General features: G+C 41.3%; 1 protein-coding gene across 1 annotated transcript in view; it reads left to right on the top strand.

The window, feature by feature from the left end:
- The window catches only part of ARHGAP23 (Rho GTPase activating protein 23), a 308,148-nt gene that overhangs the window by 267,875 nt on the left and 13,353 nt on the right, over nt 1-26,920 (top strand). The window contains exons 18-22 of the mRNA XM_089690030.1: nt 3,400-3,473; nt 5,856-5,945; nt 6,098-6,223; nt 8,412-8,453; nt 9,718-9,811. Of these exons, the coding sequence (XP_089546156.1) occupies nt 3,400-3,473; nt 5,856-5,945; nt 6,098-6,223; nt 8,412-8,453; nt 9,718-9,811 (426 nt within the window). The remainder of the gene's footprint in view (nt 1-3,399; nt 3,474-5,855; nt 5,946-6,097; nt 6,224-8,411; nt 8,454-9,717; nt 9,812-26,920) is intronic.

The following is a 26,920-nucleotide window of genomic DNA, read 5'->3' as shown; positions in this document are numbered from 1 at the left end:
AGTTTCATCCCCTAGCGCAGTGGTCGGCAAGCCGTGGCTCGCGAGCCACATGCGGCTCTTTACACACTTTAATGCGGCTCTTCTGTGTGCCGGGCGCCCGCTCCCCTCCCTCCTCTCGGGCGGCCGCCCCAAAAGTCAGGACTCTGCAGCTAGCCCAGCAATGGGCAAACTACGGCCCGCATACGGCCCGGCGGACCTCTTAATCCGGCCCGCGGAGCGTGGCAAACATTGGCTGTCAGGATGTAGGCGGGGCAGCGTGACGAACTCCTCTCCTCTCACAGTCCGCCCTGAAGAGCGGAACGGCGCGGGAACACGGCGAGAGGAACGCGCGGAGCAAAGGTAAGTGAATTGACACAATATGGGGAATGAATTACTATAGGGGGGATGAATTACTATATGGGGGATGAATTACTATATGGGGGATGAATTACTATAGGGGGGATTAATTACTATAGGGGGGATTAATTACTATATGGGGGATTAATTACTATATGGGGGATGAATTACTATATGGGGGATGAATTACTATGGGGGATGAATTACTATATGGGGGATGAATTACTATGGGGGATGAATTACTATATGGGGGATGAATTACTATGGGGGATGAATTACTATATGGGGGATGAATTACTATGGGGGATGAATTACTATTTGGGGGATGAATTACTATATGGGGGATGAATTACTATGGGGGATGAATTACTATGGGGGATGAATTACTATATGGGGGATGAATTACTATAGGGGGGATGAATTACGATAGGGGGGATGAATTACTATAGGGGGGATGAATTACTATGTGGGGGATGAATTACTCTATAGGGGATGAATTACTATGGGGGATGAATTACTATATGGGGGATGAATTACTATATGGGGGATGAATTACTATGGGGGATGAATTACTATATGGGGGAAGAATTACTATATGGGGGATGTATTTTCAGTTTTAAAAATGTGGCTCTCAAAATAAATTTCAATCGTGGTTTTGGCGAGATTTGGCTCAGTTGAAAAAAAAGGTTGCCCACCACTGCCAATCAACATCTACCTTCAGACGATATGACTTGCTCTCCTACACTAGTCTTACCTGTCATTGAGTTCTCCTTGTCAAGGTACAGGCGGACAGTGCCGCAGCATCAAGGCGGGATAAGAAGTCAAGCTGCTGAGAAAAAAGTGGAACTGATCTTGCCTGCGGCCTAATTTCATGTTCAGGACCTCTGCTGTGCACATTCCTGATGTGGAGAATTAGAAGGTAGACTTTCTCAGCTGTCAACCGCTAAATCTGGGAAAATGGGCCCTTCAGCTGGAGGTGTTTGGAGATGTTTTCCTGCTTTAGGGGACTCCAAATTCTTTGGCCAGATGTGAATTTATAGCATCCAGATTCAACAATAAGCTGGACAGGTTTGTTTCCCGGCCTAAAGATCTTTAGGCTTTTGCAGTATCTATTTTCCCTGAACAATGCTTTTCCTCCACTGCTGCTCCTCTTCAGCTGTTACCCAAAATAAAGGTAGAGGGCATTCTGGTGATTCTGATTACATTTGCATGGCCAAAAAGAAAGTAGTGTGTGGACATCGTACACTTCTTGGCAGACAAGCTATCAGATCTTCCAGATTGGGCATAATTGCCATTGCAGGGTCTGATTATCCATTGTGCTTCATGGTCACTGGTTTTCATTTTGTAATTTGGCTTCCCTCCATCCTGGTGAGGAGGTTTCTCATCATCGGGGGAAATATCTAGGCTCTTTTGTCACGTATCCTTTTCACACTTCATTCCTTGCAGATGTTACACAGATTTTCACCTGTACAGCGCCCTTGTCTCATTGGGACCTTAATTTGACCTTGTCTGTTTTGCAGTCTTCTCCTTTTGAACCTTACCAGGAGAATCCATACTCATGACTCATGCCTTAGGTTGTGTTTTTGGTTGCCATTACTTTGACTGGCAGGGTCTCTGAGTTGGCTGCACTTTCTTGCAAGAATACTAAATCCTAATTTCCTCCAGATGCAGTGTCCTTTGTAAAAAGGAAAACTTTGCGGCAAATATGATCACCATGTATATTTATACATAGTGATTATAGCCCTCTTAAATGTTTGCAAACGCGCACAACACACGACAGAATTGCACAAAAACACTACACTCAGCAGTGAATGGGGCCTGAGATGCACATAGCAAGCATGATCGGGAACGCTCTCTGCCCAAAACATTCACCACTCTCAGGACTTTGTCAGGAGTCTGGAGAAAATGTTAGATAAATTGCACTCTGACCTACTTTATTAAGAGATCTACATTTTCTGTTGACTGTTTAAAGAGGTACTGGTAAGTGGAGTAGATGACAGATCTGCTGTATTTCATGTTGTATATAAAATATATGGAGGATTATGGATCTGGAATTTTGTGAATAACACTTCAGAGTAGATTTACTAAAACATCTGCACTCAGAATCTGTTTTGGCTGTGTATGGTATCCAATCAGCTTCTTATGTCAGATTGTACAATTAAACTTTGACAATAATACCTGGAAGTTGATTGGTTTCTATGCAGAGCTGCACCAGATTTTACATTCTCTTGTTTTAGTAAATAAACCCCGGTGTATTTGAGCTATTAGGAGGGATGTTAGTTCTGCTGCACTTTTTTAAATATTATGAAGAGTTATATAGGATACATTTTATCTATGTGATTTGGATATTATGCATTTGATGAAAATTTTAATGATTGTAATGTTGATTTGCACTTTTTTAAAAAATATAATTTGATTCAATGATTGTGCTTAACTGTTCCATCTCACAATGAAAATCTATTTGTCAGCCATCTCACTGCAAACCATGCTCTTTAGATAACATGTGAGCCACAACCGATGTTAAAGTAACCCTATCAGGGGATTGACAAGAGTACAATTGTACTACCCTGCAAAAAAAGCTTTATATTTAACTGTTCATTGGCTTGTTTGATATGATTTCACTTTGTAACTGAGCTCCTCTTTCCAATCCTATTTGACTCCTTAGGCTGGAATCACAACGTTCCCCCGGCGCCCTCTTCTGGCTGCTGTGGTTCCTCCTGCTGACCCCTAGTTGTTGCAGGACAGGATAGTGTAGTAGTTGTTGGGAGGAACCAAAGTAGCAAGTAGAGGACACATTCTTTCACATACCTGGAACTGTGGCATGAGATTGGTGCCAGAAGCTGTGCTACAGAGTGAATTTTTAGTAAACAGACTGCTGGACAAGAAAGAATAAAGTTTTATTTTGTTGTCAGGGTAGTACTTTTGCAGATTTGTCGACTCCTTTACATGGTCACTTAAAGCAGTGAGCGTGAGTTAGGCTATTTTAAATACAAATCATATTGCGTTCATATTGACTCTTTTTTTTTTTTTTAGTTTTTACTCTGTTGCCTATTTTTTTTACAGACAAATATAATGAATTTATAGAAGCTAATCGCCTTGAGAATTCTAGTGAGAGGATGAAAAGGCTTCGCAAACTGGTAAAAAGAAAGACATGTCATTTTTTTCTGTTGCTCTTCAAATTTTTGTTTTATGTAGACCATAAAAGCCATTCGTTCTCTACTGTGATTGAAATCTATTATTTGGTAATCCTCTCATCACAAAGCACCTTGCAGCAATGTGCAAGTTGTTCCCTTGACGTTGGTACAATCCATAATTTGTTTTGTGTACATATCAACTTTTTTTTTTTATTACTCACATCTTTTGAGGGACACAACAATCCATATTTGTTAACTGTGGGTTATACAGCCGACTACAGTAGGATGTGAAAATAGGCCTCAAAAACTGAAAACCAGCCTCTAGGGGGCCATAACCTCTCCTTCAGAGGTGGCTCAGTTATACGTACTGTCTTTTAAGAGGATGGACATCTTTCTAAAGCTCTGCTATTTTAAGAGTTTTTTGCGTTGAGTTTTCTTCAGTCAACTGCTGCTGAAATTAGGCCAGATGATGAATCCTGGTAAACTTGCACTGGTTAGTTGATTAGAAGTCAGCTACCCAGTGCAAGTTTTACCAGTTCATTCAAATTGTTATCTTACTGCAACTGCCCTGCAGTAGCCATATCCCAGCTGTGGCATACCTGGATGTACTTTATTACCAGTACAGGGTTCTGCATCATGTAATCTGCGGATTCATTGCTTCAGGTCCAGAGCTGTGGCATTTTTTTTTACATTCACCCATTCTCTGAAGATGTGCTTATATGTCAATGGGGGCTGTTTCGTCTGAAGAAGCAGCAGTTTAGCCATGAAATACGTTATTTGGTGTTTAATAAACATACTTTACATGTCTACTTAATTTATTCTAAGTCTCCGATATAACCACCCTCTTGGGTGCCTCTGCCATTTCACAGGCTTTTTTTATCCTGATTGCATCCCGTCTCTAACCATCCCGAAGTAACCAGATTTTCTCCAAGGCAGGGTATCTAAGAGTGACCACCCTATCCTAAAAGAACTGTGTGGTACAGAGGTATTCTCCATATGCTCGTAGCTAAGGGTGCATACAGTACATTCAGTGGTCCCCACAACCTCCCCCCTTATCCATTTTTTTGCACCCTGATGTTCTGATATTGCTTCACTACAAGGTCTCTCCTATATGTTTTTCTCGCTCCTGTTTTTTGCTTTGTGCCTCCCTTGCTTTGGGGACAGCTCTTCTATCATTACTGTGTATAACTGTACACTTGAAATACCAGAAATAATCTAGGATACTGGGACATTTTTTTTCATAGATGGCCCTCCTTGGCCACAGTACCCTGGGACTGCAATCTTCCACAAAGCATGATAGTTGGGAGACTTGATCACCAGTTCTGGTCAGCCGTTTATTTACTGGATCTCTTCTTGGTTATGTTGTTTTAGTGTTTTTTTGCAGAACACTTGTTTATCTCCAGTGAATGTCTCTGCAGGGGGTAGTCAGGATAAGTATGGTCATTGGAGGAGAGCAGGCTGAATTCCCAGCACAGCCAGAATTCTTACCACGCTGTGCTCTGGTGTCTAGTGTGGTCAGTTTTAAAAGGAAAGCAGAGGGACTGGCAGGAACACCAGGGATTTCACACAAAGGAAACAATACATAGAGAACAGGATACTTTTTCATTCAAGTACAGCAGGCACATATCAAGAAAATAACATGTTGTGGTAACCTATTGTTAAAATATATGAATATGCGTTACCTAATCTCGTTTGCTCATTTTATGTTTATGGTCTATTTTACAGACGTATTATTCCAAATATTGCATATTTTATACATTTACTAATCTTCTGACCCATTGTCAAATCTCAGCAACTGTGTAGATCAAACTGTTGCTTATGGACATTTGCCCACATCATCTGCTGGACAGTTTTCACTACAGCATGGTCACACTTTACCTCAATCAGAAGTACAATTTACAGTGCGCTGCAACATTGATGTTAGTTATGGTACACGGCATTAAACAGCCCATTTAAAAAGAATAGGCTGAAAGGCACCTCAGCACATGAGAGTCTGGGGCAGGTGGCATTCTTTCATAGTGCAAAACACGTCTTTTTAATAATGAAACAAGATTTTATGAATGTCATCCTAAGTGCTGACCATCTTTTTGTCTTGTCTTGGTATGCTGGAGGTGTCGGCAGCCTCAAGGTTTGAGCACCACGTGGAGCATGTATGAGGGAAGGTGGCAGTGCTCTCACACGTGTTTGTCTTTCATATTGTGTATGTGCCTTCCGTTTGGTGAAAGCTTTCTGCTGCCTTTTAGTTATTAGAATCTACTTCAGTCTGTGAGAGCTAAACAGAACACAGACCATGGCCAGAGCTACATCAGTTACACAAAAAACAAATCCAGAGTGATGTGAACTCACTTGCACTAAGAATTCTGATTTCTGCTCTTTTGTTCTCAGATTCAGGAGCTCCCAGTTTACTACTATGAGACACTCCGGTTCCTAGTTCGACATCTAAAAACAGTAGCTGACCACTCAGAAAAAAACAAGGTGGGAGATTTTTCTGATACACTACAATGTCACTTACTGTGATGCCCAGAAGAAGCACATGCTATTCTATAAACCAATATTCACTCAGCATGTGTTTATTTCAGCAAGAAACTGACATGATTCAATTTTGACATTCACTTTTCCTAATACAGATGGAGCCTCGAAATTTGGCTTTGGTCTTTGGCCCTACACTGGTCCGGACTTCTGAAGATAACATGACAGACATGGTGACGCACATGCCAGATCGATATAAGATCGTAGAGACGCTGATCCAACATGTAAGTAAACATTGTATAGGAAATGAGCAGAGAGTAGGCAGTTATTAGGTAGACTGTAAGATATGTACGTGTAGATTTTCTCACTCTGCAAAATACTAGTCAACATTTGTATTTAACATTCCTATGCTCAGATCATCATAATCCCTTTATTATTGATATGTGATTGGATTTATTACATAAAAGTATTAACTGCTGCATTTCTTAATCATGTACCCTTATGAGATTTTGTGAAAGAAGATTTCAGACAGTCCAAACTTTTGATATAGTTTTAAAATCAGCAAAAAGCAAGTCCTGGAGCATAGTCCATATGAAAGTTTAAAATATATGTACAGTATCTTTGTATATATATAAGTATATATGTATAAGGCAGTATCTATGGTCAAGCTCACTGAGCACTGTGAATAGTAATCCTCATGCAGCTCTCAAAAAATGGTTTTGAAGAACAACCCAAATCTTATCAACCAGAAACATTTTCAGAGGGCAAATGACCATGTAGTTTGCCAGATAGGATTAAATAGCCATGCAGGTACATTTGAAATATTGTAATTGTCAACTCCTAGATGGTCCACTGGTAGTCCTCCCTTGTCCACAGAAAATAAAAACACTACAGAGTGCTTTACCTTGACACCCAGGTATTAGCCTATGGATGGATGCGAAGAACCTGGCTAAACTCAATCCCTGTCGTGTGCCAAAGGTGTATCAAAAATTAATTTCAATGATCCTGATACTAATAAATTACCAGTTGTGCATGATAAAAGACAATATCAGGTGTAAACAGACTTGGATTGGCCACGGGTATACCATGGACTATACAGAGGTGCCTACTATAAAACCAGAGATATATCAAGTCCAGTGCTGCTGGATGACCAGAGGAGGTGGGGGGCTCGGCTCCAGAAACATGCAAAAAAGAACACAGACAGAGAGATCCAGTGAAAAGACTCAGTTTAGTGTAGTGATTAAAAAACAATTACGATGCACTCACAGAACATGTATGAGAAGGGGGGCATGTAATCCTCTCACAGAAAAGTCACTGAACCTCTGGCCAGGCTGCAGGGCAGAGCAGTGGTGGTCAGTAAAGAATTGCCCCGCAGTATGGTGACAGTGAGTTAAGAAGTGTGCGTGCATGCTCTGTGAAAGAGCAGGGTGTAGTGGAGCTCAGAAGTATGGAGCTTTCAGTATACATCACTGGAGAAGTATGTGACAGTCAGTGGAGAAAGTGGGTACAGTGGCAGTCAATGGAGAATGCCAGCCAGTCTAGTGGCAATCAGTGGGGAAGATTACATTGTTTGAGTAGTGGTCAGTGGGGAATTGCACTGCAGTGCAGTGGTGGTCACTGTGGCATTGTTCTGTGTGTCATTACAAGTTTATGTCATTGTAGTGGTAGTCAGTGAAGAAGTGCACATCGGTGCAGTGGCAGTCAGTGGAGAAGTGTGTGTCAGTGTAGTAGTAGTCAGTGGAGAAGTACATAGGTGTAGTGGCAGTCAGTGGAGAAGTGTCATTGTAGTGGCAGTCAGTGAAGAAGTGCACATCGGTGCAGTGGCAGTCAGTGGAGAAATGTGTGTCAGTGTAGTGGTTGTCAGTGGAGAAGTACATAGGTGCAGTGGCAGTCAGTGGAGAATTGCACATCTGTGCAATAGGAGTCAGTGGAGAAGTGTGTGTCATTTTAGTGGTTGTCAGTGGAGAAGTACATAGGTGCAGTGACTGTCGGTGGTAAAGTGTAGGTGCAGTGACGGTCAGAGAGAGTGCACGGTGGTGGTCAGAAGAGAGCTATGCAGCACTGAAATGGCATCCAATAGAGAAATGCAAAGCAGTGCAGCAGCCTATTATGAAGAAGTCAGTCAGAGTAGTGTGCGCGTGCTGTGGCATGCATATATGCAGTGGCCCTCAATAAAGAAGTGTGCAGGGTTAGTGGCAGTCAGTGGAGAAGTGCAGGGCTTCCAGTGGTGGTCAGTGAAGTGTGTGGGTGCAGTAGGGAAAGTGTATGTCAATGTTGGTCAATTGAGAAGTATAATTTGCTTGTTGAATATAGTACACATGTATTATGCCAAGATAAATATGCTTCATTCTTTATGGTTATGTATGAAAGCACTGTGTGAAAAGGTGTCGCAGATCAGTATTTTCTGCTCCAAGTACTTATTGTTCCCTGGAACTCGCTGCTACTAACTCTTCCTCTCTGTCTATGTTGCAGTCTGACTGGTTCTTCAGTGAAGAGCATGAGAAAGCTGAAAAGGTAAGTGTGCTGATAGTAAGATACTGCTGTGAAAAGTGGAATTTATACCCTTTGCATAGTGTCATTTTGTGTAGTGGAGAAATGTCTTTTTGACTCATCTTTATGCCCTCCATTTCTTTACTCTTCTCACCCACCCTCCATATTAAAGCAGAATTGACTTGTATTTGATCATCACAAACTGAAAATGCTGTTTAATTTATTAAAATATCCCCTAGCATTTCTAGCCACGGCCATGTACTGCCTGGAATCCATCTGCCCTTAGGTCAGACATGCAGGCAGGAGGGTGTGCTTTTCTTTGAAAAACCTTCCTCCCCTGCTCCACATGAAAGAAAAACAAATGACTCCTGGGATGTATGACATCATTTTGACCTAGACCAAAAACCAGGAAGCAACTGAAGAAATGTAAAAAATAAATAAAATGAAAAAGTAAATATAATATACCTTCCTATCTATTTACTTTTGCTAGTAGAATAAGGATTAAAAATAGTCATTGATTAGTTCCGCTTAAGAGTGTTATGTAAAATTGTTCATCTGACAGCAAGATCTGAACATTGTTTATCGAGATTAAAACAAGTGCTTTCATGCTACAGACATCAATTAATTTTTTTTTTTTACAGACATCAATGAATTTTTGCTTAAGGTTAATCTGTTGCAAACCTGGACAATTCACAGTGAGCAAATGATAAAAAAGGCATAATCAGGAGGTTACTTTTAGTGAGATCCTCATGTCCTTGCTGCTCACAGAGTCTGTGATTGATCGGAGCAGTACACTGCTCACCGTGGAAGTCATGATCACTTACCAGCTTTGGTGCTTTCTAAATCTGGAACCTGGAACAAGTATACAAATTCGGAATTCTGACGTTACTCTGACTTATTTGATATGTATGCTTTTTACAGGTCATTTACTCAGAAAGTATAGAAGCCAGAGACAAGTAGAAAGCTGACATTTTCAAAAAGCAGTCAGCAATGGCAGCCTCCTCATTTCTCTTAGAAAGGGTTTATTTTAAGCCTCTCTCGATCTTTCTTTTTTATTGCATTTTGATTGATCATTCAAACGATCATTCAAAATATTCACAGTAGTCTGCTGAGTAAGCCCATGTAATTTTAATCAGGAAGATGGATAGAAATTCAGAAGTGGACCGTGCTGCACCTTCTGCAATTGGTAGTGTTATTTGCCTGGGTTTGTGTTCTCACTGTCACATCTAAATGTTCTATATTGTATTGCCTTGGTAATTGCATAAATTTCACATTGTATGCCTTCCAGACTCCAGTGGATGAGTCAGATTCCCAGTCTGTACCAAATATTGAACATCTTCTGCCAAATATCGGAAGGACAGTAATTCTCGGAGATACCTCAGGTAAATTCTGAAAACTGTCTGACATATGGGAGAAACCAAATAGGACAACACAACTTCATATTATTTTCTGTGCATCGATCTAGCATCCACTTTAAACATCTAAATGTATCAGTAAGGATGGCCTAGAGAAAATGCAATGTGCAGTGAAGTAGATCTCCATTACTATAACAAGATCAGAGAAATTGTATTGGGTTACTGCAATTTTTAAAATGTTTATTGTTTTGTTAATAACAGTAATATAGATTTCATCCTAATTCCCCCATCCTAAGTCTCAGTTATTAGTGTGTCTAAGATAAAAATGACTTGAAGTTAGCACCAGCCAACAGGATTATTTTTATTTTCTGGCTGTACTTTCCTAAAGTATACTTGAATCAAACTGGTTGCAAAGGATGATCACAGACTGCACTTTACTGAACTGATGGCCTAGGCATACTTGTATCATTCTGGTGGCTGTAGTAGTTGTTGCATAATATAGAAAGACATCACTCTGGTCAGTCTTCTCATAGAAAAATGACAAAGGCCTGACCTTCCCTGGCATTTGGTAACTTGAAATAATCCTAAGCCTTTCTTCCTTTCCTCCTTCACCCGTCCTTTGGTCCTCTTCTTCTCTCTTCTCTCAGTGGATCTTCTGCAGCCGTGAACGGTATGGTTTGGTTTCTAATGCTTCCTAATCACACAGGTGGTTTTAAGAGAGATGGCATTCACATTCAATAGTATTTTTCAGGGAAGAAGACAAGTTGCAGAAAACTGGTTTGCCCCTCAATCTACTTTATATCTTGCTTTAAAAAGATGGAAAATGGTGAACGGTGTTTGAGCAGAGTAGATGTTATACAGTAAAGGATCTAGCTTCTATCATCTCTCTTATGACCACCCATTTCCTAGAGGTTTAACACATCTCATGGCTGTTACTGTGTGGCATTGTGTCACGCTGGTGTCTTGTGTTACTTGCTGCTCTCACCCACTTACCAGAGCGGCTCCAACAAGTTTATTGCAGGCTCCTCCATATCCAGAAGCTATGTATTGTATTCACAGTGTTGTCTGAATACCCTTTCAAATCACATGCATTTATCATCTCTCTCTAGATGTTCTTCACATTCTTATTATTATGAGGCCTGGGCCTCTGACAGTGTGTCCAGGGCTATCTAAGAGTTTTGGCATTTAGCACAGGTCTAGTATATGTGTGTGTGTGTATGTATGTATATATATATATATATATATATATATATATATATATATTTATTTTAATATTTTTTTATTAATTTTCCTTTTTTAATTTTATAAGTAAATAAAGTTGGAAATGGTCTCTTTTTCTGTATGAGCAACAAAGAATAGGGATTTTTTTCTATTAAATGTTTTGTGGTACTCTAGACCTTTGGTCTACTCATTGTGCTCCAGTGAGTGTACAAAGCTGAGCAAAGTGATATGAAAGGCAATATTTAAAAAAAAAAAAAAACAACCGCAAACATGTTATATTTACCTGCTCTGTGCAATGGTGTTGCACAGAACAGCCTAGACCCTCCTCTTCTTGGGTCTCCCGCCTGCACCCCTAACCCCTCCCTCCTGCTAAGTGCCTCCACAGCAAGCAGCTGGCTATGGTGGCACCTGGGCAAGCTTGCTCCCGAGCCGCTGCCCTGTGTGTTCATTCACGCACAGAGCAACGGCATGGCCCCGGCCCTTCTCTCTCTCCTCATTGGCTCACAGTAGCCAATGTGATTGACAGCACTGGGAACTAGTGGCTTCTGCTGCTGTCTCAGCCATTGAGGAGGGAGAGTCTCCAGAGAGCCAAGGCTCTCTTGCACATCGCTGAATCATGATAGGGCTCAGGTAAGTATAAGGGGGGCTGCTGCACACAGAAGGTATTTTACCTTCGTGCATGAAGGTAAAAAAAATTCAAGCCTTTACCACCACTGTAGGGATGCTACAAGGAATAAGAGTACCCATCTTCTCCAGAATAAGAAGAGCAAGAATCAGGTTGGTAAATTGCCCCCTTCCAAAAGTGCAATTTTTGCCTTGCGTCCTTGAGTTTAACGTTAAAGCCTCCTAAGGCTGTCCCCTCATCTCTCCATAAGGTTTTGCATTCTAAGTTGGCCAAGTTTGTCAGGGTACTTTCCTTGGTATGAAGGTATACCCACACTTTTCAGAGGGTAAGGATGTCTTTTGGCTTTTGGAGATATTTGGAAATCTTGCATCACCAATAATTGGGTGCCAGAGGTGGTGACTCAGGGTTACAAGCTGCAATTTTTTCCCTAACCTTTCTTGCCTACTGACTTCCAATATATGCTTTTTTTTTCTCCAATGTTTTATGGATCTTCACCAGGCTCTCTCAGGCTCCAGGTGTCATTGCCTCAGTCACTGCAGAACACTTTTACATATATGCGGCCATGCGGGCCACGTTTTGCGCAAGCACGAGAGCCCATTCATTCGAATGGACTCCCTTGCCGCGTGACACGCAGGGAAGAAGTCCTTGCACTTCTTTGGAAAATGCAGCCCACATGGGAACCTCGGTTCTCAGTACAGTTGCGTTTTCCCAGTGTGGGCGGCGTGCCATTAGAACTAATGGCACCCGCCCGCGGGTCCTCAATCCTCAAACCACCCTGTGCGGGTGGTGCGGCTGCGCAGATTTTCATGCAGATCCACAGCGGCACCACCTGCACAGATGTGAACCTAGCCTTAAAGAACTTATTCCAATCTGTTTACACTTCTCAGCCTGGGTTCACATACGTGCGGCTCTGTATATCGCATGTGATTTGCACAGGATCCGCACCGCATTCCTGTACAAATCACATGCGACTTGTGTGCGGTGCGATCGGAGTCATACATTTTGTATGGCTCTATTCGTACCACACCCGCACCAAAAACGTGCAGGACCCTTTTTTGGGTCCGCACTAGAATCGGATTGCATAGGTATTCACACCTATGCAATGCGATCCGATCCTTCACATCGCAACACGTTTTGTGGACTGCTTTCAGGGTGTTGTTAACTTAACATACACACCCGCAGCGGTTCACATGAACGGGGTGTGATTCTGATGCAGTGTGGAATTCCCACTGAAAACGTTGCGAATTCCGGACCTCATCAGCGTAAACCCAGGCTAAAGCCTTATCATCCTATCTTGGACCTCAAAGCTTTAAAGGCTAAGTTCACCCCTTTATATATATATATATATATATATATATATATATATATATATATATATATATATATATATATATATATATATATATAAAATCCAGCTCCCCTATGCACCAGTATACCATTAATGTACCTCAGATGCAAAGCTCTCTTGATCTGCAGAGCAAGGCCTTGCCTTAGCCTTTGGTAAATTTCTGTAGCAAATTACCAGCTGATCGCATTAGCACACACATCCTGCGCTGACCTCATTAGTACACATCCTTCACCCATCAACTATTTTTCACAGCATCTCCGGGATCTCTCCCCACCTGCATTTACCTGGCTACGCCAGTGTCTCTACAAATGGGCTCAAGCCTAGTGATTGGATAGATGCTGTGTCCAACTATTATATAGTTTTGGTAAATCTAAAGGAGATCGTACAGAAATTGTACAATCAGGTTGTATAGTGTATGGCCACCTATATACACCTGAAATTAACTGGTTGCACTTTGTGTAATTAACAGCACCCAAAACGCAGAAACAAGCACACATTTTGCCACATTGAAAAAAAAAACGGGTAACAAATACAGCAAATAGCGCAGTAAACAATGTGCAACACATATCACGCTAAAATGTCCCATGAGCTACTTTGCCATGTGTAGCTCAGCCCATTGAAATCATCAGGCTGCCCTATGTGTGTCACTGGAAAAAAAAAAAGCCAAAAAACATGCGCTCCCTCTATCCTCTGTGTGAATGGGGCCTGAAAGTCAAATTGGTGCGTTTACACAGAACAATGAAGCTCCATTCATATCTGTGAATTTTTGAATGCTTGGCACTCTGCACAGAAAATGTACGCTTTGCCATGCATTTCAGAAACGCTGCAAATGTGCATCGTTTTTGTGTTGTCATTACATGTGAAAGACACCCCAAGTGCGGCAAACACCAAGAACTGCGGAACGTACCATGCTCCAACACCAAAAAAAAAAGTTCTGGTGCCTTTTTGGGGAATTGGTGAATGTATGGCAGCCCGTTCAAGTGAATGGGCTGCCCTATGTGTGACGAATGAAAATGCTCCAAAACGCCCAAAACACATGCGGGAATGTGAGTTTTCACTACGTGGAGATGTGAACGGGGTCTGATAACTGTGTTCCTCCGGCAACGTCTTCCTATGTGCTTGTATAAAGATGGCCATAAACTATCCAATCTGATTGTACAATCTCTGTAAAATTTCCTTTAGATTTACCAGAACTGTGGAATAGGAGGAAACACCTGAACAATCAATTCAATTTGTATCAAATCAGACAGGCTCTTGTACTACATACAGTTGCAAGAAAAAGTATGTGAACCCCTTGGGATTACGTGGAGTTTTGCATGAATTGGGCATAAAATGTGCTCTGAACGTCATCTAAGTCACAACAATAGAAGAACACAGTCTGCTGAACATAATACTACACAAACATTAGATGTTGCCATGGTTTAATTGCACATAACATGTAAACATGCACAGTGCAGGGAGGAAAAAGTATGTGAACCTTTGAACTTAATAACTGGTTGACCCTCCTTTGGCAACAATAACCTCAACCAAACGTTTCCTGTAGTTGCAGATCAGACCTGCATAACGATCTGGAGTAATTTTGGACCACTCCTCTTCACAAAACTGTTTTAGTGTAGCAATATTCTTGGGATGTCTGGTGTGAATCGCTCTCTTAAGGTCATGTCACAGCATTTCAATCGGGTTGAGGTCAGGACTCTGACTGGGCCACTCCAGAAGGCGTATTCTGTGCTGTTGCAGCCATTGTTTTGTTGAATTACTTGTATGATTTGGGTCATTGTCCTGTTGCATCACCCATCCTCTGCGGAGCTTCAGTTGGTGGACAGATGGCCGTACGTTTTCCTGCAAAATGTCTTGATAAACTCTGGAATTCATTTCCCATCAATGACAACAATCCGTCCAGGCCCTGAGGCAGCAAAGCAGCCCCAAACCATGATGCTCCCTCAGCCATGTTTTACAGTGGGGATGAGTTTTGATGTTTGTGTGCTGTGCCTTTTTTTTCTCCACACATAGTGTTGTGTGTTCTTCCCAAACAACTCAATCTTAGTTTCATCTGTCCACAGTATATTTTGCCAGTAGTGCTGTGGAACATCCAGGTGCTCTTTTGCAAACTTCAAACGTGCTGCAATATTCTTTTTGGAGAGCAATGGCTTCCTCCGTGGTGTCCTCCCATGTACTCCATTCTTGTTTAATGTTTTCCTTATTGTAGATGTGTCAACAAAAATGTTAGCATGAGCCAGAGATTTCTGTAGGTCTTTAGCTGACACTCTGGGATTCTTCTTTACCTCATGCAGCATTCTGCGCTGTGCTCTTGCAGTCATTTTTGCAGGACGACCATGCCTAGGGAGAGTAGCAACAGTGCTAAACTTTCTCCATTTGTAGACAGTCTGTCTTACCGTGGACACATGAACATCAAGGCTTTTGGGGATACTTTTGTAACCCTTTCCAGCTTCATGCAAGTCAACAATTCTTGATCGTAGGTCTTCTGAGAGCTCTTTTCTGCGAGGCATGGTCCACATCAGACAGTGCTTCTTGAAACCAGTAAACCCAAAACAGGTGTGTGTTTTTTAAGGGCAGGACAGCTGTCAGCAACACATCCAATATCATCACACTGATTGGAGTCAAGGTTGGCTCACTCCTGGCTCCAATTAGCTCTGGGAGAAGTCATTAAGCTAGGGCCTCACATACTTTTTCCTCCCTGCACTGTGAATGTTTACATGTTATGTGCAATTAAACCATGGCAACATCTAATGTTTGTGTAGTATTATGTTCAGCAGACTGTGTTCTTCTATTGTTGTGACTTAGATGACGTTCAGAGCACATTTTATGCCCAATTCATGCAAAACTCCACGTAATCCCAAGGGGTTTACATACTTTTTCTTGCCACTGTAGCTGATGGTACCTTCTTCTGTGATGCAACAAGGAGGTGAAGGCTTCTGGGAGATAGCCTACAGGAAGTGAATGCTGAGAGACCATCGACAGGAAATGATGCAATCGAAAATCTGTTCAAAATCTCACATAAACTGACAAAAATAAATTTAAACAACACACCAGCAATAAAATAGATGAAAAAATAAAATAAAATAAAAAAAATGTAGGACATTATATCATTCCGAAAATTGTAAAAATTCTAAAGTGGTCAGGATGTTTAGAAAAAGATAATACAAAAATAATTGTATGCAGTAAGGTAAAAAAAACCTTGTGCATACAGCTTCCCCTGCAGCATCCCCCTGAAATACTGTACATACCTGAGCCCAGTCTCGATCCAGCAATGAGCACGAGAGCTGTGTTTTTCTTTATTGGCTCAAATATAGCAGCAGGACTCATTGACTCCCACTGCTGTCAATCAGAGCCAGCGATGAGGGGGCGACTGCTCTGTGTGTCTTATGGACACACAGAGCAGGGTTCGGGAGTGGGTATTCACAAGTGGCTTTTCTGGGCAGGGGGTGTAGCCCAGAGTGCCGGCAGGGGACCCAAGAAGAGGAGGATCGGGGCTGCTCTGTTCAAAACCATTTCACAGAGAAGGTAAGTATAACATGTTTGTTATTTTATTAGAAAAAAAAAAAAAGCTTTGCAATCACTTTAGACAGATACTTTCAGCACTATCATGGGGAAAATTAGAAAGGCACGACCAGTAAACAAGCCCCTACTCTCACATTGCCAACCTGTTCTGCTTGCAGTCACTTGCAGAGAGAACCTACCCTTCATCTAAATGACCAACAGGGCAGTGACCCAGGATCAAGCGACCAGAAAAGAGTCCTTTTTTACAGGGGAAAGAATAAATATAACACACACACACCTATAACTATATGTAATTATAAAGGGTCTGGTACAGTGAGTCCAGAGCATTAATCTGAGAACCAACGGGTCCATGCTTCTCTTGACACTCCTCATTCAGAGCGTCACCCGCAAAGGTTTCCAACGGGATCCAAGGTGACTGGGCATCCAAAGTAGAGATACTAGTGTCTAAATATGGTAATGAGGGATTCAGTGAGCGCTAACCGACACAGCAGCTGATACACTAAAAAGGAAAACCATCAACCTTCAAACAAACAATATAAGATAAATAGTGCAGCGCTTGATGTTATATGACTGTACCAGTATTGAAGATGGTGCAATATCCCTTACTTAAATGTCAACAGATGTGGACCACATGCATTATATGTGACCAAACACACTATATGTGATCCTCCCAAGAGTTGGAAACAGGGGGGAAGAAATGACGTGAGCTTCACACAATTTCACTTCACAATACAAAACGCACAATATAAATGCACAGTACAGTCCAGTCATCAAAGAAACACAGATGAGTGTATCTTGATGAGATCTTTATGATGCATGTAGTCCAGCGATATGCAGAAGAAATGAATAAATTGCGCACTCACCGGAAGCACAATTTAAATTGTGCGTTTGTGTCTCATACACCAAAGATCACTCCGACTGTGGATGAAGGGAAGCTCCGAACAGGTGGTTCTATGATGAAAGGTAACCCATCTGGGGATTCCTTCTGGCAGACAGGTTCCAAAACAGGATCAGCTGAATATATCTCTGGGCCTTGGGGTAATCACCTGGTAGTCCTGAGGAATTAAATGCAGCTGGTATAGAAGAGTGGCCGCCGGACCCCCTTGATCCGGCGGCTTAGCGTCACGGCTAGCAAGGGCTCCTCCTTGACGCGCGTTTCGTATCACACGTACATCATCAGAAGGAATAAGAGCCATAGCTGCCGGACGCCACAAAAGCCATATATATAGTGTATTGTGTGCCTGTAATAAAGTTAATTGGGTGCCATTTTGCCGAAGTCCTACCCCCTCTTATCTGAAAGACACTAAGCAGGTTTTAAACGAAACTAAGAATCTTACATGGAATCCTAAACGTATGACCTTCTTGGTAACTGCTGACGTAGCCTCTTTGTACAGTAACATTAATCATGAAGATGGTAGATCAGCAGTTGAGTACTATCTTAATACCATTACTAATATCTCCAAGAAATTGAAGTCATATATCGTGGAATTATTGGATTTTGCCATGCATACCAATTATTTTTGGTTTAATAACAGATTCTACCTGCAAAAAAGAGGCGTAGCAATGGGAGCAAAGTTTGCTCCCAGCCTGGCCAATTTGTTTATGGCCAGGTGGGAGGAAGATATAATATACTCTCGTGATTGGCCAGAACTTTTATTCTATAAGAGGTATATTGATGATATCTTCCTCCTCTGGCAGGGGGATGAACAGGCACTTATCAATTTCTTCGGGTCTTTAAATAATAACAATCTTAATATTCAACTTACCTTTAACTATAGCACTATTAAGATCGATTTTTTAGATGTAACACTGATTAACAATGGAGGCTCTATAACATCAGAAGCCTTCTTCAAGAACACAGACAGGAATAGTTACATCCCGATGGACAGCTGCCACCACCCCTCGTGGCTGGCCAATATTCCTAAAGGCCAGTTCATGAGGATAAGGAGAATATGTACAGACATTGACACTTATCATCAGAAGGCCGCTGTCCTAAAGGAAAGGTTTATTGAGAAAGGGTATAATGCTACAGTATTAGATGATGAGATGGCCCGAGTGGCAAATATGAATAGAGATACGATGTTAACCACCTCTACCTCACGTAAGAATGGTAAATTTTGTCCCTTTATTACATCCTTTTCTATTCAATACAAACAAGTCAGTAAGATTATTAAGAAAAACTGGGACATTCTTAAGGCTGACCCAATCCTAGCTAGAGCATTACCTGATAGGCCTGAAATAGTCTTCAGAAAGGCCCCTACCTTACGAGATAAAATCTCACCAAATGTGGTAGACCCTCCCCCTAGAACTACGTTTTTTGGTAATATGACGGGCTTTTACCCATGCAACAAGTGCGTTATATGTAAGTTAGATGGTATACGCAAAAAGAAAATAGAATTTTTCACTTCCACTGTAACTCAGAAAACATATGACATCTCTACATTGATCACCTGCCATAGCCGCTATGCGGTATACCTCTTAGAGTGCCCATGTAAACGGCAATATATTGGTCGAACCACCAGAAGGCTCAGAGACAGGTTTAGAGAGCACGTTAATTGTATCAAAAAGGGCCGGAAAGAACATCCCCTGTCTAGACATTTCCGCTACCACCATAACCGGGACCCTACTTGTTTGAAATTTTCAGGGATCGATGTAGTTCATAGTCACTGGCGAGGTACAAATAAGCTCAGACAAGTCTCTCAAATGGAAACGAGGTGGATATATGAGATGAGAACTTTATCCCCTCTTGGCCATAATGTAGAGGTAGACATAAATTGCTATATAGATAACAGTTAACATCTATGTCTTTAATTGTTCATATGGCCTTCTGTATAGTTCTGATTATTCACATTTATATTGTGGATTATCAGGAGTATCACTACATTACATGAATATGGATTAAAACTACCTTAGTTACTATAACAATCCATTTATGTGTTGATTATGACTCATAAGGTTTTCTAATATGGCCCACTTAGAAATTAGAAATTTTATTCATATTTTTTCTGATATTGGTCATTGTAACTTTTATAGATTTGGGGTATTTTTGCTTCAATCTTATGTATTTTACTGTATTGAAGTGGGTTTAATGAGGACATATACTGCATGGTTATGTACATTCATTATAGCCCCCATGTTTTGGTTTATATGATCCCCAATGGCTAACATGCGTATAATTTTATACATGTTTGTATACAATAATATTGTTTATGCATAATGTTTTTAAGCATTGTATATAATTTTTAGTCTTACCACAGTGATTTTTGATCACCATAGAGTGTTCAAGAGTTAAATATATGTTATTAATGGGCACATAAGATACCACATGTGACACTTATTATTAAGTATGATGTATCTAATCTATATATCAGAGCCTCCCCTAGGTGAATAGGACATTGTATAACTTTTAAGTATATCCTTAATTGTTCATTCACTGTCCCTGCATTTGTGCAGATATAGCGAGTGTGTATTCATTCTGTGAGACCACGGGAATATGGCGGTTCCGTTCGTGCATGCGCACTGCTGTACCGACCCACGGTAAAATGGCGTCGGTCTGTCGTGCTCATTCGCGCATGCGCATTTACACAGCCAGCCCCCGGGAATATGGCGCCGATCCGCATCGATCGGCACTTCTTCTATCTTCTCTTGGGGGTACCTGGGGAAGCCTGGGACCGCGACATGTGGGAGAGAGGGGCGAGCCCCTCCCCACCAGTTTATTCATTTGTGTGCAATATGTTCCACCGCAGTTGGGTATGCGGTGGATACACACATCATTTAGGCCACTATAAAATGGCGCCCGGACGCCCGCACATGCGCAGTATGCGGGACTTCGGCAAAATGGCACCCAATTAACTTTATTACAGGCACACAATACACTATATATATGGCTTTTGTGGCGTCCGGCAGCTATGGCTCTTATTCCTTCTGATGATGTACGTGTGATACGAAACGCGCGTCAAGGAGGAGCCCTTGCTAGCCGTGACGCTAAGCCGCCGGATCAAGGGGGTCCGGCGGCCACTCTTCTATACCAGCTGCATTTAATTCCTCAGGACTACCAGGTGATTACCCCAAGGCCCAGAGATATATTCAGCTGATCCTGTTTTGGAACCTGTCTGCCAGAAGGAATCCCCAGATGGGTTACCTTTCATCATAGAACCACCTGTTCGGAGCTTCCCTTCATCCACAGTCGGAGTGATCTTTGGTGTATGAGACACAAACGCACAATTTAAATTGTGCTTCCGGTGAGTGCGCAATTTATTCATTTCTTCTGCATATCGCCGGACTACATGCATCATAAAGATCTCATCAAGATACACTCATCTGTGTTTCTTTGATGACTGGACTGTACTGTGCATTTATATTGTGCGTTTTGTATTGTGAAGTGAAATTGTGTGAAGCTCACGTCATTTCTTCCCCCCTGTTTCCAACTCTTGGGAGGATCACATATAGTGTGTTTGGTCACATATAATGCATGTGGTCCACATCTGTTGACATTTAAGTAAGGGATATTGCACCATCTTCAATACTGTTACAGTCATATAACATCAAGCGCTGCACTATTTATCTTATATAGTGTCTAAATATACACATCAGAATCCCCAGTGTGCAGCTGTAGGGATTGCGGCACTTTATTTCATATTTGGTGGTTTTGTATGCAGGTATATAACAAATAAGTCCTTAATATCACTTTAACCCGCAGCCTCTGGGAGGCACCATTGCAGGAACTGATCTCCTCATTGACTAGGAACCAGAGGAAACTGGTGGGGTTTGTGTTCCTAGCTGCCCAGCAAACCCTGGCTAAAGCATGGAAATAACTGTTTCTCAATTTTGATGAAATGCGTCAGCAGCTCATGAGCACGATGGTGCACAAGAAGCTCACCTCCATTCTACAGGACACCCACGCCAACTTTCTCAAAGTTTGAGATCCTTGGATGACCTTTAATACCCAGGTGACTTGGACAGGACCTTTCTTTCAATTTGACCTTGTTTAGCAACGGGCTGGTGCAATGCTCTTGCTCGACCTTGCGTGAGAGAATCCTCCAGCCCTTCATCTCCTTTTTCCCTCTTTCTTTCTTCCCAGGCAAGTCTCCCCTGTAGCTTTTCTTACTCTCACCTCTTCTATTTCTTTCCTATTATTTCAGTCTTGACATTGGAGCTTTTCTTGTGCAAGTTTAGAAGTGACTCTTACATGTAGGGCTTACTAGTAAAAGGTACGTTGTACAAAATTGCAGCACTTGCCAATGGTCTGATTTTTTTTTTTTTCTTAACTGCACCACTGACCACCTTACCTAACTTGATTGAAGCTTTTGAATCTTTTGAGACCTTATCTAACCCAGAAATAAATTACTTCAAATCTTATGTCCTGAACCTTATCCTTCCTTACAGTCACACAATTCCAGTAGACTTCACATTTATGCGGAAAACCACCTCAATCACATATCTAGAGATAATTACCAGCATATTTCACTAACTTGTACTTGCTCAATTTCCTACCACTCTTACAAAATATTAAGCAGGACCTTCAGCTTTGCTTTCTTACGAAAACCTCCTACAGGATATCCCAGGACACCCACTGATTGGCTACCATTATCTGTAGAACATTTGCCTTTTTGACACAGGCCCAATGACACCCATACGTGACAACCCAACCTTGCTACCAGACCCAAGTCCCAATTTCCATCACTCTTGGCCTAATCAGATGAGACTCCTAGCTGGAGCATTACTCCAAACCGGTATATTCCTTGAAAGATCTTCAGTTAAAAACCAAATAGGAACCTCCCAAATTCCCCAGTGGTTCTATTTCCAACTTGGGCTATACAACTACCCACTTATTCATGATTTTTCAGCACTTTTGTGCTTGTATTTGAAAATGTTGTGTTTTAATGTGCTTGTATTTGAAAATTGTGTGCTCAAATGTACTTGAAATTTTCAATAAACATAGTTACTTAGGCAGGTTGAAAAAAGACATAAGCCCATCTAGTTCAACCAAAAGAACAAATAAATAGAAAAGATCCATATACAGAAACCTATACCCAGATTCAGAGAGAGGAAAAAAAAACTTCCTGGAATGGGGGGGTTTTCAGAAATTCCTAACTCCCGAAGGCAATCGGATATTCCCTGGATTAGCAATCTTTTTACATTTGTGCATTTAGGTATGCATCTGGCTCTTTTTTTAAAGAAATCTAATGATCTAGCCAGAACTAGTTCCTGAAGGAGCCTATTGACATTTTACTGTGAGGAAGCCTTTCCTTATGTGGAGGTTAAATCTCTACTCCTCCAAGTGTAAAGATTCCCCCTTGTCCTTTGTAGTGACCTGTAACTCTGCACCAGTTCACTATGTGGACCACTTATGTATTTTTTATATACCGTACATGATGATCATAACCCTATTAATCTCCTCCTCTTAAAGGCGAATAGGTTCAGTTCCCCTAATCTTTCCTCAGAGCTGAGCTCCTCCATGCCTCTTATCAGTTTGTTTGTCCTTCTCTGCACTTTCTCCAGTTCCCCAATATCCTTTTTGTGATCTGGTGCCCAAAACTGCATATTTCAGATGAGGTCTAACTAATGCTTTTTGCAGGGGAAATAATCTCTCTTCTTCTGAAGTCTATACCTGTTTTAATACAAGATAGACTTTTGCTTGATTTAGAAACTGCAGCTTGTCATTGCATGTTACCAAGTCTGTTATCTACCAGAACACACAAATCCTTCTTGACCATTGACTCACCCAGTTGTATTCCTCCAGGAATGTATGATTAATACTTGGGGTACACCACTAACAACTTTAGACCTCTCAGAGTATAATTCAATAACCACTACTCTCTGAATACGGTCTTTTAGCCAGTTTTCTATTGTCACGAGTTCACCCACACGCCACGCCCACAGCGACTAGCTAACCGAGGCGCGCACGTGCGGCCGTGACTTGGGGTAAGAGGGAATAAGGGGGACTTAACTTTGAATATATCTTCGTATATAAGACCGGCAGTAATATACTTTCACAGCCTGCACTACCTCTTGGCCACCACTGGAGGGAAACTCCACTCCAATCCAGCTGGTCGACCACACACTGGCAGATACAAACCTTATATACAATCTGGTGCACTAATTAGAGTTGAGAAGCAGCTTAGCAATCACACACCCTTTTAGGATCCCTCCAGCTATCCTACAAGCCAGAACCCCAGTGTTAATCGTTCTTCCACTGTCCACACATCCCCACACCAGACACACCACAAACGGTAGCTTGCCACCACCCAACAGCTTTACTGGCCTGCTGGGACAACACACACACGCACACACACACACAGACACACACAGACACAGACACACACAGACACACACACAGACACACACACACACCCCATCTGGCAGACCTGTCACCCTTAAAATCTGCATGCAATCTGCCCACACGCAGTGTAATTGCATACGGATTGGCAATGAGCTTGACCGAGCATATAAAGACACTAAAATACAATCTAATCTCTCCGGGAATATGAGCCCACTTAAGTACACAGAAGTCACTTATTAATTTTAAGATTTAATATCCCGAAAGTGGGCAGTGCATAAAATATGTACAAAGTATAAAAAGTTACAGAAAATACTAGAAGACACACAAATGACTATTCACTATAAAATAAAAGGGAATAAAAAACAGAAATAAAACTTTTACCAAGATTTATCCTGTGACTGGAGCAAGTCAGAAAAAGTCCATAATCCGTTAGTCGATCGAAACAGCTCCATACGAATCACCACGTCCATATCCAGGGTCCTCAATTTATGGGAATATGGACATAGGCGGGACATTAGTTCTTGGCAATTGACTCTGGGGGGTGTTCCTGTGCCCACCCACAGGACACTCTGTGTACTGGAATGCCCAAAGTCAATTGGACCAAGACCGGTTTGAATCACCAAGTTGGGGATTGAATTTCCAACAGCAGCGCATCAGTCCGATCACTGTTCAGCTATCGCGATCCAGCGCCACAACCATTTCCTGCATTTTTCTGGCATTCTACATAGGCCACAAATACTGTTTTTACATGCCGATGTAGCCCAGAGAGTGCCCAATCAGACGGAAGTATTTTCATCTCTCTGCAACTAATATTTTAGCTTTTATGAGAGATGAAACATACTCCTTTGATCTGCTGATATAAATCAAAGCTCTGGTCTCCCGCTGTGTCATGAAACCAACCTGTCTCCAGCCGTTTCCTTCCAGGTTTCCCAGAAGGTGACAAATCTTATTAGCACATACGTGTCACTTCCAGCCTGAGGAAACTGTCTCTTTTCAGATGCTAATGGGTGACCATCTGTCTCTGAGTACCTATGACTGAATATTTCTTTTATGACAAGGAATGAAACTACATTTACGATTACATATTGCTACAGGTCACATCTTATCTACTCAAATCTGTACATTTATGTCACATCTATCCATTTACAAACTGAGTTTTCTAAGCCTGTCCAAGTATTCTACGTCCACATCCCTTCCATTGTCTAAGATTTTGCTTACTTCCTCATAATAAAAAAGCAAATTTTGTTTTTACAATGTCTCTTTCATGAATCCATGCTGGCTATAGCTTATATTATTTTTTGGCAAAAACCCTTCTATGTGTTTTTTTTTTTTTTTTAAAGCAAACTCTAAAGTATCTTCCCAGCTAGTTAAATGGTATGTAGATACTTGGGAAAGACTTTGATACCTTTTTAATATAGACACTACATTGGCTTTTCTACGATCTATTTGTCTTAGCCAGCGGTTAAAGAGTATCTAAAAATTAGAAACCGTGGCTATATAAAACTTGAACTTCCTCATTTTCCTTTGTATATACAGAGCTGAAAAAGGTATTTAATAGATTTTCCTTGTGTTGTCCCCAGTCACCAACTCTGAGTTATCTTGTAAAGAGCCTACATGTTCAGACAGGACCTTTTTACAAATATTATATTTGAAGAAGGGCTTGGGGTTTGTCCTATTGGTCGCAACTTGTTTGTTTTACTTTTTGTGGCCATGATTTCCTTTTAACATATTTTCTTGTATTCTTTGTAACTTTCAAATAATAGTTACATAGTTAGTTTGAAAAAGTTCATCAAGGTTAACTAATTGAAAAAAACAAATAGAAAACCTCTTTATACACAATCCTATACCCACAATTAACCCAGAGAAAGACAAAATAAACCATGATCCAATTTGCTCTAGCGGGGAGAAAAATCCTTCCTGATCCCCCAGGAGATCAGATATTGCCGGGATCTACTATCCCTATTGGTGTTACCTATAAATGTTAATATCCAGTTGTATTTTGTGCATTTAGGAGTGCATGCAGCTCTTTTTTTTTTTTAAACAGTCTACTGAGCTGGCCAGAACTAGTTCTTGAAGGAGTCTATTCCACATATTTACAGCTCTTACTGTAAGGAAGGCTTTCCATATTTGGAGGTTAAATCTCTCTTCCACCAGTCATAAAGAGTGCGCACTTGTCCTCTGTAATGACCTGAAAGCGAATAATTCTACCCCAGGTTCACTGCGTGTTGATCTTATCCCCCCTTTAATCGCCTCTTCTCAAGAGAGAATAAAATCAGTTCCTCTAATCTTTCCTTTCCTCTGAGCTCCTCCATGTCTCTTCTAAGTTTGGTTGCCTTTCTCTGCACTTTCTCCAGTTCCCCGATATCCTTTTTGTGAATTGGTGTCCAAAATTGATCTGCATATTCCAGATGAGGTCTTACTAATGATTTGTACAGGGGCAAAATTATGTCTTTGTCTCTGGAATCTATACCTCTCTTAATACAAGAAAGGATTTTAGAAACTGTAGCTTAGCAATAATTGCTATTATTAAGTCTATGATCTACCAGAACACCCATATCCTTTTCAACTATTGACTCCCCAGTTGTTCTAAATACAAATATGATCCCAGTATTTTTGCTCTCACAAAGCATAACGTATAAATATTCCTGATAAAGTTTGTTATAATTTGTTGTATGTTGTATTATATTTTATTTCTTTTATATTTTCTGTTTATCTGCTAACATTATATATTGATCGCAGTTACAAGGTATTCTAAGGCCCCTTTCTCATCGGCATAGCTGATGACTCGCGATGTGTGCTGGATCATTTTGTCAACAGCAGCTGGCCCCCGGTTAGCAGGCGATCAGGAGGTACACGTGTTTGAAGAGGGATTTCTCACCGGAATCCTTCTTAACCACATCTATTGGATGTAGTTGCAGAGCAGCCCCATTTGCCTCTATATGGCCAATGGCAGAATAGATCATCTGCCAAATGCAACATTCCCTGCTTTATTGCTATGCTGTGAAGGATTTTACACAAGGATTTTTGTACTTACTGTAAAATCCTATTCTTGAAGTCCATTGAACGACACACGTGCCATCAGCCTGTGTTGTCCAGTCCTGAAGGCGGGTTCAGTGTCCTTCAATGGATAGTAAGTGCATC

This window comes from Staurois parvus, unplaced genomic scaffold (assembly GCF_062004578.1).
Source record: "Staurois parvus isolate SC_StPar_1 unplaced genomic scaffold, SC_StPar_1.0 ptg000511l, whole genome shotgun sequence".
In the NCBI taxonomy this organism is placed as follows: Eukaryota; Metazoa; Chordata; class Amphibia; order Anura; family Ranidae; genus Staurois; species Staurois parvus.
This window is presented reverse-complemented; position numbering and strand designations above follow the sequence as displayed.